Below are 17,031 nucleotides of genomic sequence, written 5' to 3' on the forward strand. Positions count from 1 at the left end.
CATAACAGCATACAACTATTATAAAAAAAACCCACAACACATGATATAGACATATGTACATAGATGGTGCAACAAATAGAGTGCTACGTATACATAGCAAACTATTTTTAAATCATGTTTGTATCTGAGGATAAGAACGCTTCCCCCCCTTCAAGTGCTGTCTTTTGAAACGAGTGAAATTAAACAAATGGAACTCACTCACCTTTAAAATAATTTGTACATAATATGCAAGTTAAAATGCTACCTTAGACTCAGCAACAAAAATGAAATAAAAACAAAGGTACTATTAATGGGGACCATTAGCCTTCAAAGAGTCCTGCAGACTTTGTATAGAAGAACTATCCAACATAAAATACTAGATAAATAAAAAGTTTTATTTTAAAAAATTTTGAACCATATGAAATTGCTCTTTTCCCAGGGCCAAAATGCTTTTTATCAAAAGCATTAATTTGATATTCAGCCTAAATACCTTAGGGTGGGTTGATTGATGGCTGATTTTTCCCTTTTTTAAAATGGGATCTTGACCCTGCTATCCTTATAAGCATAACTACTATCCTTTTTAGTAAACATATTATTTCCTTATGTTGGCCCACTGCTACTTACAGAAAATGAAACAAATTAACAATATTCTTTTCACCTAACCAAACAGGAAAGACACTTTGAAATGTTTACCATTCTGGTATCATCTGAGTTTATGCACTAAGAAAACCAACAGATTTATTGAGCTCCCTCAATTGTCTAGGGGACAAGGGTTCAGAATGGTTCTAGAATGCTGACCCTTGGTGCCCTCTGCAAGACTCTTAGCTTTAAACTGGCATTTTCTGAAAGAGACCAAACTTGGATGGTATATGAAATGTTTTTATACCATATTTTACCACATCTGCTGTACAGAATATTTAAGCCAAAGCTTTGGCACTCATGTCCTAAAGAAAACAGCTTATGACCTCTACCTAGTGACGTAAATTGAACAAACATTCCTATTGTCATTTATGGTAGAAGTACAACAGAATACAATCAGTGACTGCTATTATACATATTTTGGAAGGGCTATTTCAATGTAAAAAAAGAAAACTTCTCAAAAACAAGTTTTCAGTAACAAACAAAAAACCCCCAGAAGTACATTTCTGGGTTGTACATTGTACATTGTTTCTGGATATGCCTTGGGTTTTATTTGTACAAATTGGACAGCAGTTTTTCTTTCTTAAAATGAATGCCATTTTTTTCTTTTGCAGAGATTTTTTTAAACTGTATTGCTGGTCACTTTTTGTTTTAATTAAATGAGGAAAATAGTAATATATTCTTGCCCTAAATTAAGAGATTTTTATCTATTTATTTTCTTCAGAGAAGTTGGGAAGACAGAACAAAAAAATATTTATCAAGCACTTTATAAAAATAAATTGTTCCCCAAATTATTAGTAATAGCCTAGGTCACTGTCATGCAATATCCTTTGGTTTATCAAAGGTTCACACTGGGGAAAATCCCCTTTTCTGACCAGTGCTTAGACTTCCTATCCCTCTCTTGCTTTGGGTGATCAGAGCAAATGTATCCTAGTAATCTAGTTAATTTATAGAAAATAGAATCAACTTCTCTTGTTTCATCATGATTGAATATTTTTTTTAACTCCTGTAAATGAGTTAGAGATAAGCACTATTTATCAGATTGTTTTGTGGAGCATACGGTTTTGATTATTCTCTATTCTTGTTGCTACTAATGAAATATGCAATACATCTCAAGAGAAAACATTTGCAAAGCATGGCCTGTGAGCACCCAGCAGCAATGAATATTTGCTGAGGATTTACTTTGTGCAGTTTTCACCTTTCTCTCATAGTCCTCTCTCTCCTCATAACCTTTCTCCAACAGCCCATGAGAGCACAGCGATGTGCTTGGGTGTCTGAGATGTCCTCTGGGGTCCCCGATTCTAGGACCTGGAGAACACAGTTTCCAAGGGCCCTTGCTCTGCCCTAGCAGCCGAAAGTCATACAGAAATTCCCCAAAGAGCTAAGAAGAGAACCTCGATGAAGTTGTTCAGGCATGGATGCAGGGTACCTTGACACCCTCAATCTGACAAACTCAAGGACCCTTTACCCCTCTGGTGTTAACAGGATCTGGAGATGGGCATTTAAAGAGAGAAACCTTCCCCACTGGTGCCATCCCTATCTATTGCACACCGAGATGAGAAACCCCATGGAAGAGGATTCAGTTAATTGTATTATCTTTCCAGGCCCCACAGAGGCTATGTACAGGAGAACTGCAAAGACAGTAGCAGAGGTGAGAGTACAAATATAAAGGCAGGTGAGTTACCGATGCTTATGGTAAGCTTATGGTAAGCTTATGATTCAGATCATCCGGAAGGAATAATCACGTTTTTCTGACCTATATGGACCACCTTATAAAAATGTCATTTACCTCTCATTTAAAAGGGGGTAATTACAATTAAATGTGGGAGAGGAGACAGGAAGATGGGATGACCAACATCCCCTCCTCCAGGCTTGGGCAGACTTTGCCCCCTACGGTTGGAGCTGAGGAAACAAAGGGAGGACATTCAGGAAGATAGATGGGCTGGCTGGAGCGCTGACCTGGATGTCACTCACCCTCACTTACCAAGGTCCATGCTCTTTGAGGCTTTCAGATTCATTGATTCGGGCTGCCTGGCCGGTGTCACAGATCTGAAGTGGATGTGCTGATCTGGAAAATATACTGCCGAATCCACCCCAGAGCTGTGGAAAGAAGCCATATGCTGTATTTAGATTTAGAATGATTTTTTTTTTCTCTTTTCGTAAAGGAAGCAGTTCTCATTTTGAACCCAGCCCCTCGTTGTTCCCTCTCTAGCTCCCAACCATGTATTATCAACCGATTCTTGAATCTCAGGTTGCTTTTATGAGATGTAGCAACTCTATTTTTATATATTTTATCACACTCTACAATTTAAATAAAATATTCTCTGGCTAATATCATGTTTTCCTCTTCACTGATTTCTGCTAATTGGGATCCTGCTGTACAATATATAACTTCAAATGGGAAAGCCGAGCCTGGAAAGAACTGGCACTTCAAAGGAGGTCACCAGATATTCGCAGAGCCTAAAAGCGGGGTTAAGAGATTTCTGAGGGCTAAGCATGCCCTTTCTTTCAAAACAAGTGAAAGGCTTATATCCTTTAGAGAAAACCATCCTGCTGAAAGACTGCTGGCTGCAGTGGCTTGGTCTTCAATTTTATTTAGGCCTATTTCCTAAAAGTAATGTTAATACTGAGAAAATATTCTGCTCATTAATAATATGAAAAGGAAATAACATCAAAAGCACAGTTGACAGTTTAGACACCAGATACATTAAATACCCATTATAGGCTTCCTAGTACTTGTAGTCAATCTCAGAGAATTCTATTTCTGCTAAATATTTTATTTATTCTGCTTGAGGATGGAGGAGATTATACAAGGGAATTACAGACAATGCCTTATTTCTTGGTCTAGAAATAAATCATATTTATAAATTTCATAAATTAAATTACAGCTGCTTTCTCCCTTGATATTCTTATATATTTAGAAAGTTAATATGGTGGCTCATTTCAGCATAACTTTATTCGAGTTTTAAATTCAGTGAAACTCAAATCAAGTATCTGATAAATCTGAAAGTACTGAAGTAGAGGTTTTCAAACAGTTGGGATTTGACACTATAAACAATAGAGCAACAATAAAAAGAATGAACTCTTACAAATGAGAATCCGTCTAAAATGTATAGGGGATCTTAATTTCTTAGCCAAATGTACCAAAATAAGTTTAATCTTTTCTTGAAACCCATTAGTTATGCACATTCAATACTGCCTTGCAGCAATATTAAAATTAAAATGCAGCAATAATAATATTGCTGAGTGAATAAATGAACTTCCATTATTGTAATACAGCAAGTGGCTCAAGAAACTACCCATGACAGGTGGCAGCAGAGCACAGAGCTCAAGAGCCCAGATGCCAGAGCAAGCCTGGCTCTGCTCCTGTCTAGCTGTGGGACCCACGTACGTTACTGAACCTCTCTGTGCTTCAATTTCCTCATGCATAAAATGGGTATAACCACACTCCCTACTTCATGGGGTTGTTAAGAGATAAAATGAGTTTTTAAATTAAAAATATAAAGATTTGTAAAGTAAAGGGCATATTTTCTGGAACAGAGTAAGTGCCAGTAGAAAAATTTAGGAAATAACTAAGCAAGTAAATAAGTAGACTTGCATTTGTTTCCCAAATGATCATACATTTTTGCTTTGCGAGTCCTTGATAGGATTTCTCAGGTTTCTTTCTTTCTCTGCTTTTGTCCAAGTCTCAGTAGACCTGTGACTAAAAGCCCCCTCTCCTATTTATTTTTAATTTTTTCCCTTTTTTTTAAAAAAATATTATTTTTTTAAGACTTTATTTATTTATTCGTGAGAGACACACACACAGAGAGAGGCAGAGACATAGGCAGAGGGAGAAGCAGGCTCCATGCAGTGAGCCCGATGTGGGACTGGATCCTGGGTCTCCAGGATCACACCTGGGGCTGAACCGCTAAACTGCTGAGCCACCCGGGCTGCCCAATATTATTTATTTTTAACTGTGGTAAGCTTGACACACAATGTTTTATTAGTGTCAAGTATACAGTATAGTGACTCCAACAAGTTTATACCTCATGTTATGTTCATCACAAGTGTGGCTGAGGGTACTGTGTTGTGATGGTTAGGAGCCTGGACTTCAGAGCAATGTGCCAGGGTGTGTGGCCTCTGTGTACTAGTATGTACAGTAGACAGTATTAAAATGTGTAGAGTCGTAAGAAATAAAGATAACAGTATATGCTAACAGTAGTATCTAGAACACAAGGAGAGCTCAATAAAAGTGAGCTGGTAATTCTTTTATTACTGTAGGTTAGAAAGGGCCTGAGATAGTCTTCAGTGAAGAAATGGCACATAGTTTCATGAAAATTTCTCAAGAAATTAAAATCTACTCTTTATAAAGCTTTTCTTTTTTTCCTTTTTTGTTTTTCTGACTTCTTTGCTGGTGTCTGGCTTCTATTTTCATAGATAAAAACCACTGGCATATATAAAGTATATTAGATGTGGTAACTAGTGATGACAAATATGCCAATTGTGAGCAAAAATCCTTGCACTACCAGTGTTACTGACACTGGCCTGGTGCAACAATAACACTCCAATTGTTTCGGCCCATTTTAAAGAAGAATTCTGAGACGCTATTGTGAACATGAGCTTTCCCCCTGAGCCTTGCTGTTTTGGAGGCACTTGCCTTTAAATGTGTTATTCGACCTTTATTTGCACTTAGTTTTACATCCTTTGATCTCTTGTGATGATGTGGTTTTAGTGTCAGAAAGACTCATGGCCTTCACAGAATCCGAGAATTTAAGAGCCGGAAGACATTAAAGGTCACCTCATCTAACTCTTCATCTTATAGATAAGATACGGAGGCCCAAAGAGGAGGCTGATGTCCCAAGGTCACACAGCTGGCCAGTGGCAAAGTGAGGGCCAGGACTGTGGTTTCTTAACATTGTCTTTCTCAGAGCCATAAAAGCTGTGGCTAAAATGGTGGCCAGCCTGGGGTACAAATGGGCTGATACTGACTCTATAGAAATCAAAAGTTTCCCTTTTTGTGCAGATTCATTTATTCTTTTTTTTTTAAGTTATTTTTTTAAATTAATTTATTTATTTATGATAGTCAGAGAGAGAAAGAGAGAGAGAGAGAGAGAGGCAGAGACACAAGCAGAGGGAGAAGCAGGCTCCATGCACCGGGAGCCCAATGTGGGATTCGATCCCGGGTCTCCAGGATCGCGCCCCGGGCCAAAGGCAGGCGCCAAACCGCTGCGCCACCCAGGGATCCCTCATTTATTCTCTTATGCTGCTTGCATTCTACGTTAGCTTTTTGTTTCAGTAGAGTGCTACATACCATGAAGTAAAAAGGAAATCAAAGGGTTAACCCAAACAGATGCCCTATGTTACAATGAAAGCCATTAGGGAGGTGGTTTAGGTCCAACATGAATATTCCTCATTAAAACTTAGGTCACACTGCATTTAAAGTGCTCTGCTCAAGGGAGACTATGGGAATCTACCCAACTGAGTAACATACTGGTTAACCTGCTTTATTGTCTTACTTTACCAAACTAGGCAAATTAAATACAAAAACTCAAATTTTTTGAGACTTCTGGGAAACAATTATCCACATCCCCATTTAAAAAAAAGTAAGGTGGCAATGCCACTTGATGTAATAACATCAAGTAAGGATCCATCTAAAGTGATTTTTTGGTACAAATATTTAGATACAATGAAAGCTAATCAAGAAATAAAAACCTGCTTTCTATAAATGAATATAACAAATGTTCAAATATATACACTATATATACCTGAATGTATCCATTAAATTGATGAAAGTGATTTATACTCTATTGCCATTGCTTTGAATATGACCAAGTATATGTTTTGAAATCTTCGGTAGAAGGACCCACTTTGCCAAGGTACAAAATAAGAAATAAGGCAAGATACGGCTGATATTTAAGGAGGGAAGTATAATATGAGAAATTACAGGAATAGAGCCAATATGAGCATATAGTGGACTTAAATAATGAGGTGCAGTATTGAATTAGTTACTGTGGAAATATTTTAGACAGTAAGTGAGACTAGTAAAACCATTTGTAATTTTATGCTACAAATTGAAAATTTTTGGAGGGAAAGGGTGACACAACGATTAACCAGAAAATATGACATATTTTAATTTTGAAGAAAGTTAGCATGTGCTCATGGCTGAGTGGGCTGCAGTGGAGGCTGTGGGAAACTGCAAGCTGACAGCAGGCCAAAGACATGTTTTAGATAAAGGCCATGTTTTCAGCATGAGCAACCAGGGAATCTATCAAATAGAAATGATGCTCAATGTCAAATTATGCTGCATAATGAATAAATAAAGGTAGCATGAAACATATGCCAGTGTCCTGAATGTGGTGACAAATCAGGAATGTGAAAGACATCGAAGACCCAGCCATGAATGTTCAAGGAGAACTGTCAGAAATAAAAAGGAAGGAGAAGAAGATTTTGAGAGGTATGGGGAAAAAAAATCTGAAGTCTCAGGTGTTCATCCATGAATAGGCCTCAACAATTGGCTACTATGAGTGAGAGTAGATGCAGAAAGGGAGGGAGGGAGGGAGGGAGGGGAGGGAGGCAGGGAAGAGGGGAAGAAAGGGAAAGACAGACACAGAGAACCCAGAGAGAAGGGAGAGAGAAAAAACATGAACATGTAGGGAATAACCAAATATTGTCTAAACTGTTAACAAAACTCAATATATTCCACCTATTACTAATTTGCCCTAAACTCTCCCTGAGATATCACAGTAGAAAATATACTTCCTTTCTATGTATTTTGTATTTAGACACATATATTCTAAACTTTTGTCTAATAATTGGTGTCATAAAACTCTAAGTAACTTTTCAGTAAATTCCTGATGTCATTTTGGTTCAAGATACAGGCATTAAGTTTGATCACATGCGTGTCTCACTTCTCATGCAATAGTTGTTTTCTGTTTCACAAGACTGGCTACATCCCTAAAGCACCACTTTTTCCTTTTAGAGGGCTTTTAACTTTTTTTTTTTTTTTTGAAAGCCAGGGCAGCCTCCCTTGCTCAGCCCTCCTGGCTCCCTTCCAGTCCTCCCTCCATCCCAAGTTCCACAGATCCCAAACCCCCCTGCTGCTGCGGGTCACCTAGGCAACGCAGCAGCTAGCAGGATGGTGCAGGTCACGAGATCCCAAAGGGAAGAGTTTCAAAGCTTTACATTTGTTCCTTCCATCTCAAAAATGTCTTTGGCTCTGCCCCTTCTTCTCCAGCCATGTTGTTCCTCTCTTCATTCTTGCCAGCCCTTTCTTCTCTTGCCAGTCCCCAGACTATCCTTGTTTATGGCTTTCTCCATCCACAACTGAACTCACTCAACCTGATACTGTCCTCAGCACCTCCCGTTGTTGTTCCCTCCCCCCAAGAAATCTGTGGAGACACTGAAGCAACCAAAAAGGCAGTTGCTAATCCCCGACAATTCCATCTCTGCAATATGTCCGATGCCCTCTCTCACCTGAAGAGCTTCTCCTCACCTGAAAGCTTCTCATCTGAAAGCTTCTCCCCACCCTCCCCAGTACAGATCCTTAGTACCTTTCACTGTTACTGCCCTAGAAAATATCCAGAAAGTCTCTGGCTTCCAGTGGATATTAACCTCTCTCCAGCTACCTAATGCATGTTGTACACAATTAAGACCCAGGTCTTATCGTGCTGTCTGCTGAAACCCTACCACAAGGTTGGACTATCTAATGAGGGAAGTCTGTATTCCTTATCTTTGCACTCTGGGCTCTAACATCTGGCCAATCAGCCATGATACAAGTTGCACAAATCAACTTCCTTTCCCAGCTTCCTCTCTCTGGAATTCCCCTCCGTCCTGGGCCTTTGTCATGTCCACCTCCAATTCATACTTTGAGATTTAGATGAAACGTCACTTTCCCCATAACATTTACCCAATTCTTCCATCTGGAATCATCCTCCTCTACCTTGGATGTCCAGGGCTTTTTATCTATACCTTCTAGTAAATACTACTTTGTGTCCTGTGTGCTAGTTGACATTTTTTTTTAACCTATTGGCCTACCATCTTCTTGAGGGTAGGCTTTATATCTGATTCATCTTTGCATTATCCCAACACTTTTGCATGTGTACAGATGATAAACAGTAAAGTAGAATGAATGCAATTATTTTTTAAATGCGTTTTGTTATGGCCACCAAACTGTCATTTTTGCTTCAGGATGGAGGCAGGCAATGGAAATGAACAAAACCAAATATGTCCACATTTTCTTTCAAGAAACCTCTAGAAAACTGATCTAGAACATTACTGTAATTATCAATCCAGTTGGCGAAATTATATTTGAGTAAGATAGCTGACTTCAAAAATTTAGGAATCAGAGATAGCTAAATATATGTAAGCTTCCGGCTAATAGAGTTAGCTATACTCTTTCTGTGTTGCTTTATTTTTAGCAGATTGTAATAAAAAGCATAATAGGAATGACAACAGCATTGCTGCAAGAAAAATGAAAAAATTTCACAGGATTATCATGGGACATAGAATGGAATAAAATACACAGTTTTTAACAGCCATAATAAATACAGAAAATAGCAAAGGGGCAAGTTAATGATTTTTAAAACTCATCAGAAGAACAAAATCTATGAATTCCACGAGTCAGATGGTGTGTATACTTAGTAAATCTCTCTCTCTCATGCTTGTGAGATTCTAAAAATCATTGATTTTTTTGTTTCTATTACAGAGTGGATATAGTATTGGGCACTCTTTTCAATATTTTAGATTATATATGGTGTTGCTTTAATTTTTAGATTCCATTAACTTTCTTGGAACATTTATTTTTAAAATACCTTTAGGGTTTGCCAATTATAAATGAAAAAAAAAAACCCACAAAGCTTTATGTCCTCTCAGTTTTGTTTTATACCTTCCCATAGAACCTTCTGAGTTCTCTGGTTTTTCAACATGTTAAAAAAGAAAGTTCAACAAATTTCTTAAATATTTTATAATATATGATGAATCTTAAATTCCAGGAAGCAAAATATGAACACTCTAAACTATTAGTTTTAGCTGTGAGATTTTCACTGAAAAGGAATTATAGATGCTGAGATTTCCATTGTGGAAAGAAATAGAGTTAAAATAAGGCTTCTGGGTTTTCCCAGAAACACCATAATGGGGGAACATTTACAATATATCATTTTATCAATACCTGTGGCTGTAATCTTCAGTGCCCAATTCCAGAATGGGATGTGGTGGTGGTGAAGGTGGGACCTCACTTTCGGCCCATCCGTCACTGGGAAGCAATAGCTCTAAAAAACAAAGAACCAATGAAGCTGTAGTAAATGGGAGGCAGAAGTGCTCGGTGCCTGACTTTGTTTCAGTTCATCTCACAGATGCAATTTTCACCAACACATAAACCAACCTTGAAATAAATAAGTCTTCCTACAGGACTGAAGGATTTGTATGAGAACTAATACAGCCCTGTATGAGGAAATCTAAACCTGCTAATAGGTTTTTACACTGGTGACCTGCTGACAATCTATGGCAAGTCAAGACTGTGCATCTTGAATATCTTTCCCCACCTATGAAAGGCTGACAGTCGCTCATGACTTGTGCTCTGTGGAAGATTAACAAAGTCATCTCTTTTATACCTTAACCGTTTTGTAAACAAAACTCTCTCATGAACACTCCGGATTATGTGGTGATTTAGGTATTTTCTTTAATGGCAAAAAGTACTTAAAAAATGAGATACTTTATATCTACTCATCATTTAGAGATGGTAGAGGGGAAGAAAATACTCTTTTTGCATCTGTGCTACAATGGAAATAAGGGAGTTTGAGGCCTTGGCAGTAAAAGACTAGGGTCAGACTTGTTTTTTCACCCACCTAAAATGTACACTTTTTCAATCCATTCTACTTGGGAAAAAATAGACATGTATCCTATATATTACTACAACCCATAACAAGCAGGTCTGCTGAGATCTTACTGCATAGCAGATATTGTGCTAAGTATTACGTACATTATGTCATTTAATGCTCATACTTATTACCAGTATTAATGAATGTATGAAAAGCATGAGAGTGCAGCCTGGGTAAGGGTAAAGTTTGTGCAACAAAGCTGCCATGTCTCTGGTCATGGCTCCCACTACTATGTGAACTTGGCCTATTTATTCTAAACCTCGTTTTTTTAAAATCTATAAACTGGAGATGAGAATAGCTTCAGTACGGGAATATAAGGATCATACTAGATGGTGCATATTCACACAGATTTACAAATGCAAAGTGCTAATAAGCAACTGAAAGATTACCACTCTATACGTCCTAAACTCTACTGTGTATCTATTACAGTGAGAGATTTGGTGAAAAGTGGATCCTATTTATTCTTGACTGTTGGAACAAGAGGAAAGCATCTCTATCCCTGTGAAATGCTGCTGGTAACTGAACATGCTTAACCCACCCACGTGCCAGATGTGATGGTTACTTTTACGTGTTAACTTGACGGGGCGCAGGGTACCCCAATATTTAGTCATACGCTATTTTGGGTGTTTCTGGGAAGTTGTTTCTTGGATGAGATTAGTATTTAAATCAGTAAAGTAGACTGTCCCCCAACAATGTAGGTGAACCTCATCCAATCGGCTGAAGGCTTGAGTAGAACCAAAATGCTGACCTTCCTCTGAGTAGGAGAGAATTCTTCCTGCCTGCCTGTTTTCAAGCTGAGATACTGGCTTTTTCCTGCCCTTGGACTTAAACAGAAATATTAACTCTTCCTAGGTCTTGAGTCTGATGGCTTTCACACTGGGGCTACCCTGTTGGCTCTGCTTGGTGTCTAGCTTGCCCATTCACCTTACAGACGGGGCATGCCTGGCTCCATAATCATGTGAACCAATGCCTTATAGTAAGTCTCATTATATTACATTAGTTATTATATGTTATTATTATATACATTATTATATATTATGCATTATATATTGTTATATGGTGTACGATATAACGTATATTATACATTAAATACATATAAATACATAGACAACCCATTGGTTCTTCTATGGAGAACCCTGCTCCAATGGAGGCAGTCATAGCAGTGCTGACACATCCCTGGGTAGGAGGCTTGAAGCAGGAGATCTGATAAGCAGGGTGACCGGGGTATACAAGCATGGTTAGTAGAGGTAGCCAGCACTATCCCCCTTCCTAGCCTCCCATCCAAGTGATGTAGTTGATTTGGTAATATAGCCGCAGTCAGGTAGCCAGAGACTTGCTGAGAGGAATAGAACAGAAGGAATACACTGTAAACTGGAGGCAAGGGACATATTGGGACAATATTTTCCACTGGCTCTAATTTCTCTACCCTCAACTTCTTAGCCCATCTTTCACACTGGTGATATACAGAGCTGTGACCATGCAAATTGGCCTCTCAGAAACACGTCAGTTGCACAAAACAGCGTAGAGAACAATGGTCTATGCTTCCGGCAGGCAACTTTAGCTCCTTATTACACATTACCTCCCCAAGACTACTTACTGCTTCCCAAGCACAAGCCTGGACTTTCTTGCCTCAGTGGATTTGCTTCCATAACTTCAAAATCCACTCCCATCCATCAAAGTCCCACCCTTCTCTCAAGGTCCACCTCAAATACCATCACCTCTATGAAACCCTTACTATTTCTCTCAGATCTGTCAACAGTTTTAGAACAGTGGCAGAGAATACTAGTGCTCATTCTCCTTGTCTTCCTGCTTTCCTCCTGTACACACAGACCCCATTTCCCAGCCTTCTTTGAACCTAGACTGGGTCTTCCCAATAGCACATGCGTTGCTCTGGTCATTGACATCCCCAGTGTCAGCGGTTATGAAATGGTGCGCTCTCTCCACCTTTCCATCTCCCAGCTGCAAGGAGAAGTGGATGAGGCTCTAGAAATTGTCCAGCTACCAATGGAAGGAGGGCAGGTCCCTCAGTCACTGCATGGAGCACAGCCCCCATCCTCCTGCTGCCATGCACACCTCACTGGGTGGTGATAAGACAAGAAAAATATTATCTCTGTCTTTATTCACTGGCATTTTGGGTTTATTAATATTATAGAAAATTACTCCATTTACAACATTTATCACATGCTGCTTTTGCAATAAGCTATTGATCTACCATCTATATATCTATCTCTATTTCTCTTGCTGGACTATAGAGAAACTCCTCTTTATACTTTTTCTCCTCTCCCTCCTCTTCTTCAGCATCTTCTCTGGATTCTTCAAATTTTATTACAATTGTTACCTTTACTTTTTTTTTTTTTTTTTTTTTTTTTTAGAGAGAGAGAGAGAGATTGCATTGCCAGGGGGCAGGGGGAAGAGGAAACAAACAGCTCAGGTTGCCTCTATTACCTTTAAATTTTTATATCATCCACATGGACAATCTACATATTTTTAAAGTATCTTTAGGTACAGAGGCAAATTATCTTCTTTGTTGACTCTTTACCCCTGGTACATTTTGAAATATATTCAGATGCTAGAAGGAATTGTTTTTCTCTCTTGGCTTAAATACCTCTATTAACCCTACGTCAGTGTAAACATACGGAATTCTCTTCTGCCAAAAATAATTTTTCTGGATTTCATCACACATACAGGATTAAGTCTTGATGGTCATCCTATATATATGCCTGTGAATGTTGACAGTGCATCCTCAAGTAACTACTTCATTCTTGACCCAATGACCCTTATTTTAATCATCATCATTTTTTTTTTTTTTATTGTTGTTAGTTGTTTTATAGACTCTGACCTGCTAGGGCCAGATCAGGAGACTAGAAGAGATTGTGATTTTAGACAAGGGCTCAGTGAGCTAAGGCCCTGGTCTAAAAAAATCCCCCCGTCTGATTTTGTAAATGAAGTTTCATTGAACTATTATGCTCATTCATTTACATACTGTCTATGGCTGCCTTTTCACTATAGTGGCAGGGCTGAAGAGCTGAAACAGAGATTCCTTGGACTGCAAAGCATAGCACATTTACTATCTGGCCCTTTAGAGATAAAGTTTGATGACCCCTGCTTTAGATTATTTAATTAAAAAAATTTTAAGCCAATTCTTGAGGGCTATAACAGCACTGTATTCTTTGAATCCCTGATAGTGAATTCTGCACAAGGAAGGTACCCAATAAACATCAGGCAAATTGAAAAGAATAATTCAATTTCTGATCACCGCTCCAGAGGTAGTGCCTTATGTGCTACAGAGGGGTGGACACATGCTGGCTCCCCAGAGAAGGCACATTAGGAATAATTATACATTATGTGTCTGCTCAAAGGACCCCAGGGAGCATGGATCCAGTGAGGCAGGACACAGAACCAAAGGGCTTGATTTGAGATGGGGATGGAAGTCCTACAGGAGCCCTCACTGAGTAGTGATCCTGGGCAGACTTAGGGCAATGAGGGACTCACACATGGGCTGGGGTGCAGTTGAGTTAAAAGGGGAGGGGAGGCAGGAGTAGAGTACAAAAGGGGAGACAAGAGCAATGAAAAGAGAATAACAGACTGGAGGTAAATGGTCCTTATTACTTAACTATTACTTGTCTAGGGATAAGATCTGCCAGCAAAATTCTTCAGAAAATACAGTGTTGGTATTTCCTGTTCTTCATTACCATTTAAATGCTTGATAGGATTTTATAAGTAAAACCTTGGGACACAGCCCCTGTCCTCATTACCATCTTGGAGTACCACACTCATTCTATTGCAAGCATTGCTAGCAATTCTCCAACACAAATGTGAATTTTCTGGTGTTACAATTTCTACAAACATTAGTTCTAAAAATGTCTTTTCCGTGTAACAGCTTGACAGGAATATATATATATATATAATAACCAAGGAACTGTGGGTGGTATGTACTATTATTACAAAAATAGATGGAACCCAGCATATCAACATTGGGTTTTTAAATATACAAAGGAAAGGAAAAAGGGAAGAAAAAAAGAAGTTAATGTTTTGGCTGTAACAGTTCCTTTCCTCACTAGACATTACATTTCGTCAACTCAATCCTGCTTTTCTGAAGGGGCTCCTTAAAACACTCGGTAGTGTTAAATCAAAACTCAGGTTTCATGAGTCTAGGCGGCCTCTTGCTACCTCACAGGCATCGGAAACTCAGAAACTCTCAGTGCTTCTCAAAATTTTAAATGTTTTTAATATTACAAAGAGGTGATCATCATATGCTTGTACAGCATCATGTTTACAAATTCTATTATATATATTTTTATCTCTAAGTCAATAGGGTTATATAAAATAAGAAAATTTCATCTACAGGCCTCTTAATGATTAAAATTTAATGAGTTTGCTTTGATAGGCCTAATTCTTTAACTTAGTATTGTATAACAGATCTACAAGGAAATAGCATAGATTTTTCCTCCTAAGGAAAAAATGTTCAGTTCAGACCCCTTCTTGAAAGAACTGGATTTTTTTTTTTTTTGTCACCTTGGAAAATCGACATGGGGGGTGGGAGGAAGTAAAGCAGGAACCTTGTAGGTAGCTGACCTGCATAGTTTTTCACTGGTGCAAAAATTTGTTCTACCTGGATGTACATCTCAAGAGGAAGAGAACAGAGAGAGACTCCCAGTAATTGTCTGCGGCCACATGTACCCAAAGGACCTAACTGTTCAGTGAAAATACAAACTCAAAACGTTCTATTGAAGTTTCAAAGTATTCTGACATTTTATTTTTAGAATGTGCTTCGCCGACTGGACTCTATTATTTATTTATTTTTTTACACGTGTATCCTTACACTTTTACTACTTCTATAGTTTCATTATTTTGGTCTTTGCTGTCCCTTCTAGAAATACTGTCCCATTTCCTCGAGTATCTCGATGTCCTTTAAAAATATTCTGTGTAATTATCACTCCAGCATCAATATTTTATAGTTATTAAAAATGAGGGGCACCTGGCTGGCTTAGTTAGTGGAGCATGTGACTCTTGATCTCGGAGTTGTAAGTCCTTGTCCCATGTTGGGTGTAGAGATTATTTAAAAAGTAAAATCTAAAAAAAAAAAAAAAAAAAAAAAAAAGAAACAAGATAGGAGATAATGTGCCCAATACTTCTTTGGATGTCACTGGTATCATTAGAAATAAAACCCTGAACTTGGATTGTCACTGTATCACATGTTGCTTGAGAATTAAACACCAATCAAATCATATAAAGCTTAGATATTTTAATACACATGGCAATGTTCTTGATCATTATATGGGTATGGCAGAGAGAAGGGTGTGTTGGTCTGTGGAAAACTTGCTGTTCCTTCCCCAGATTCTCCTGCTACTGTGATTTAAGATCTCAGAAAGAGATCTCGCTTTGTCAAGACAAATTTTAATTTCTTAAAGAAGATGAGAAAAGAGAGTGTTTCTTTATCTTATACAAAGTCAAGTGAGCTATTAATGGACATCCTTGGTATCAGGTGAAAGGACTTCAAAGTTTCAAGGGACTAATGTAAGGCAAGGTCTGTGCTGTGATTTAGGGAATGAACTTGAATCAGAGAGACAGAGGCTGGATCCAGGCTCTGCATGGATCAAGTATGTGGTCTCGGGTTAATTATTTACTCTCTATTTCTTCATCTGTAAAATGAGGATAATAGCATTACCCACTTCCAGTGTGCATGTAAATTGCCTAACACAGAATCCAACAGTCAGTAAACACTTAATAAATAAATGGTCACAGCTGTTGCTGCTACTCTTACTAAAATGGAGGAAGTCAGAGGGAAAAAAAAAAAAAAAAAAAACAATGTTCCATTCTGATGAAACAGCTTAATTCTAGAAGAATCTGAGATATACAATCCTATTCTTTTTTTTTTTTTTTTTTCAGGATACAATCCTATTCTGATGGAGTTCTAGGAGTTTAGAATTTGTCCCCACATAGTTAAATTTTGGTAACATCTTAAATGTAAATAAGGGATCAATTACATCAAGAGTACCTGTATTGAATAGATTACTATGCAACCACAGAATGTAATGCTGTAAAATATTCAGCGACATAGTGAGATGATCATAATGTATTATTAATTAAAAGAGCAATTTCCTAAACATTACATATATTTCATTTTCATTTCATTTTACATATGCATATTTGTATGAAGGAAAGATTTGAAATACAGATGTAAAAATGTTATCGATTAGTATCTTTGATAGAAGTATGAGTAATATTAAATTATCTTTTTATTGCTTTTCCCTAAATTTTCTGTAATGAATATGCATTGCCTTTGCAATACAAAAAACTTAAAGCTATTTTTTAAAAAAAGGATATAAAAAGAAATAAAAAAAATTTTTTTTCTTGGTGACCAAAAGTATGATTTTTTAAAAACAAAGGAAAGGCCAAATGTTTTACATCTTGAGCTCTACTAGTACAGAATAATAAGGGAAAGATAATGTAGTGAGGGAGTAACAAGAACATTCCAAATGTTACATAATGGTCTCGGTTAATGGTATTTACCCCACTGTTCCTAGAATCAAGCATAAATCTGGGAATCATGTTA

The 17,031-nt window shown here is 37.8% G+C and overlaps 1 protein-coding gene across 2 annotated transcripts in view; it reads right to left on the bottom strand.

The window, feature by feature from the left end:
• Positions 1-17,031, bottom strand: part of PARD3B (par-3 family cell polarity regulator beta) — a 982,784-nt gene that overhangs the window by 377,957 nt on the left and 587,796 nt on the right. For both annotated transcript variants that reach the window (XM_072742730.1, XM_072742729.1), the window contains exons 14-15: positions 9,767-9,866; positions 2,603-2,718 (exon numbers count right to left, since the gene is read on the bottom strand). In XM_072742730.1, the coding sequence (XP_072598831.1) occupies positions 2,603-2,718; positions 9,767-9,866 (216 nt within the window). The remainder of the gene's footprint in view (positions 1-2,602; positions 2,719-9,766; positions 9,867-17,031) is intronic.

The sequence above is a fragment of the Vulpes vulpes genome, chromosome 16, assembly GCF_048418805.1.
Source record: "Vulpes vulpes isolate BD-2025 chromosome 16, VulVul3, whole genome shotgun sequence".
NCBI lineage: Eukaryota > Metazoa > Chordata > Mammalia > Carnivora > Canidae > Vulpes > Vulpes vulpes.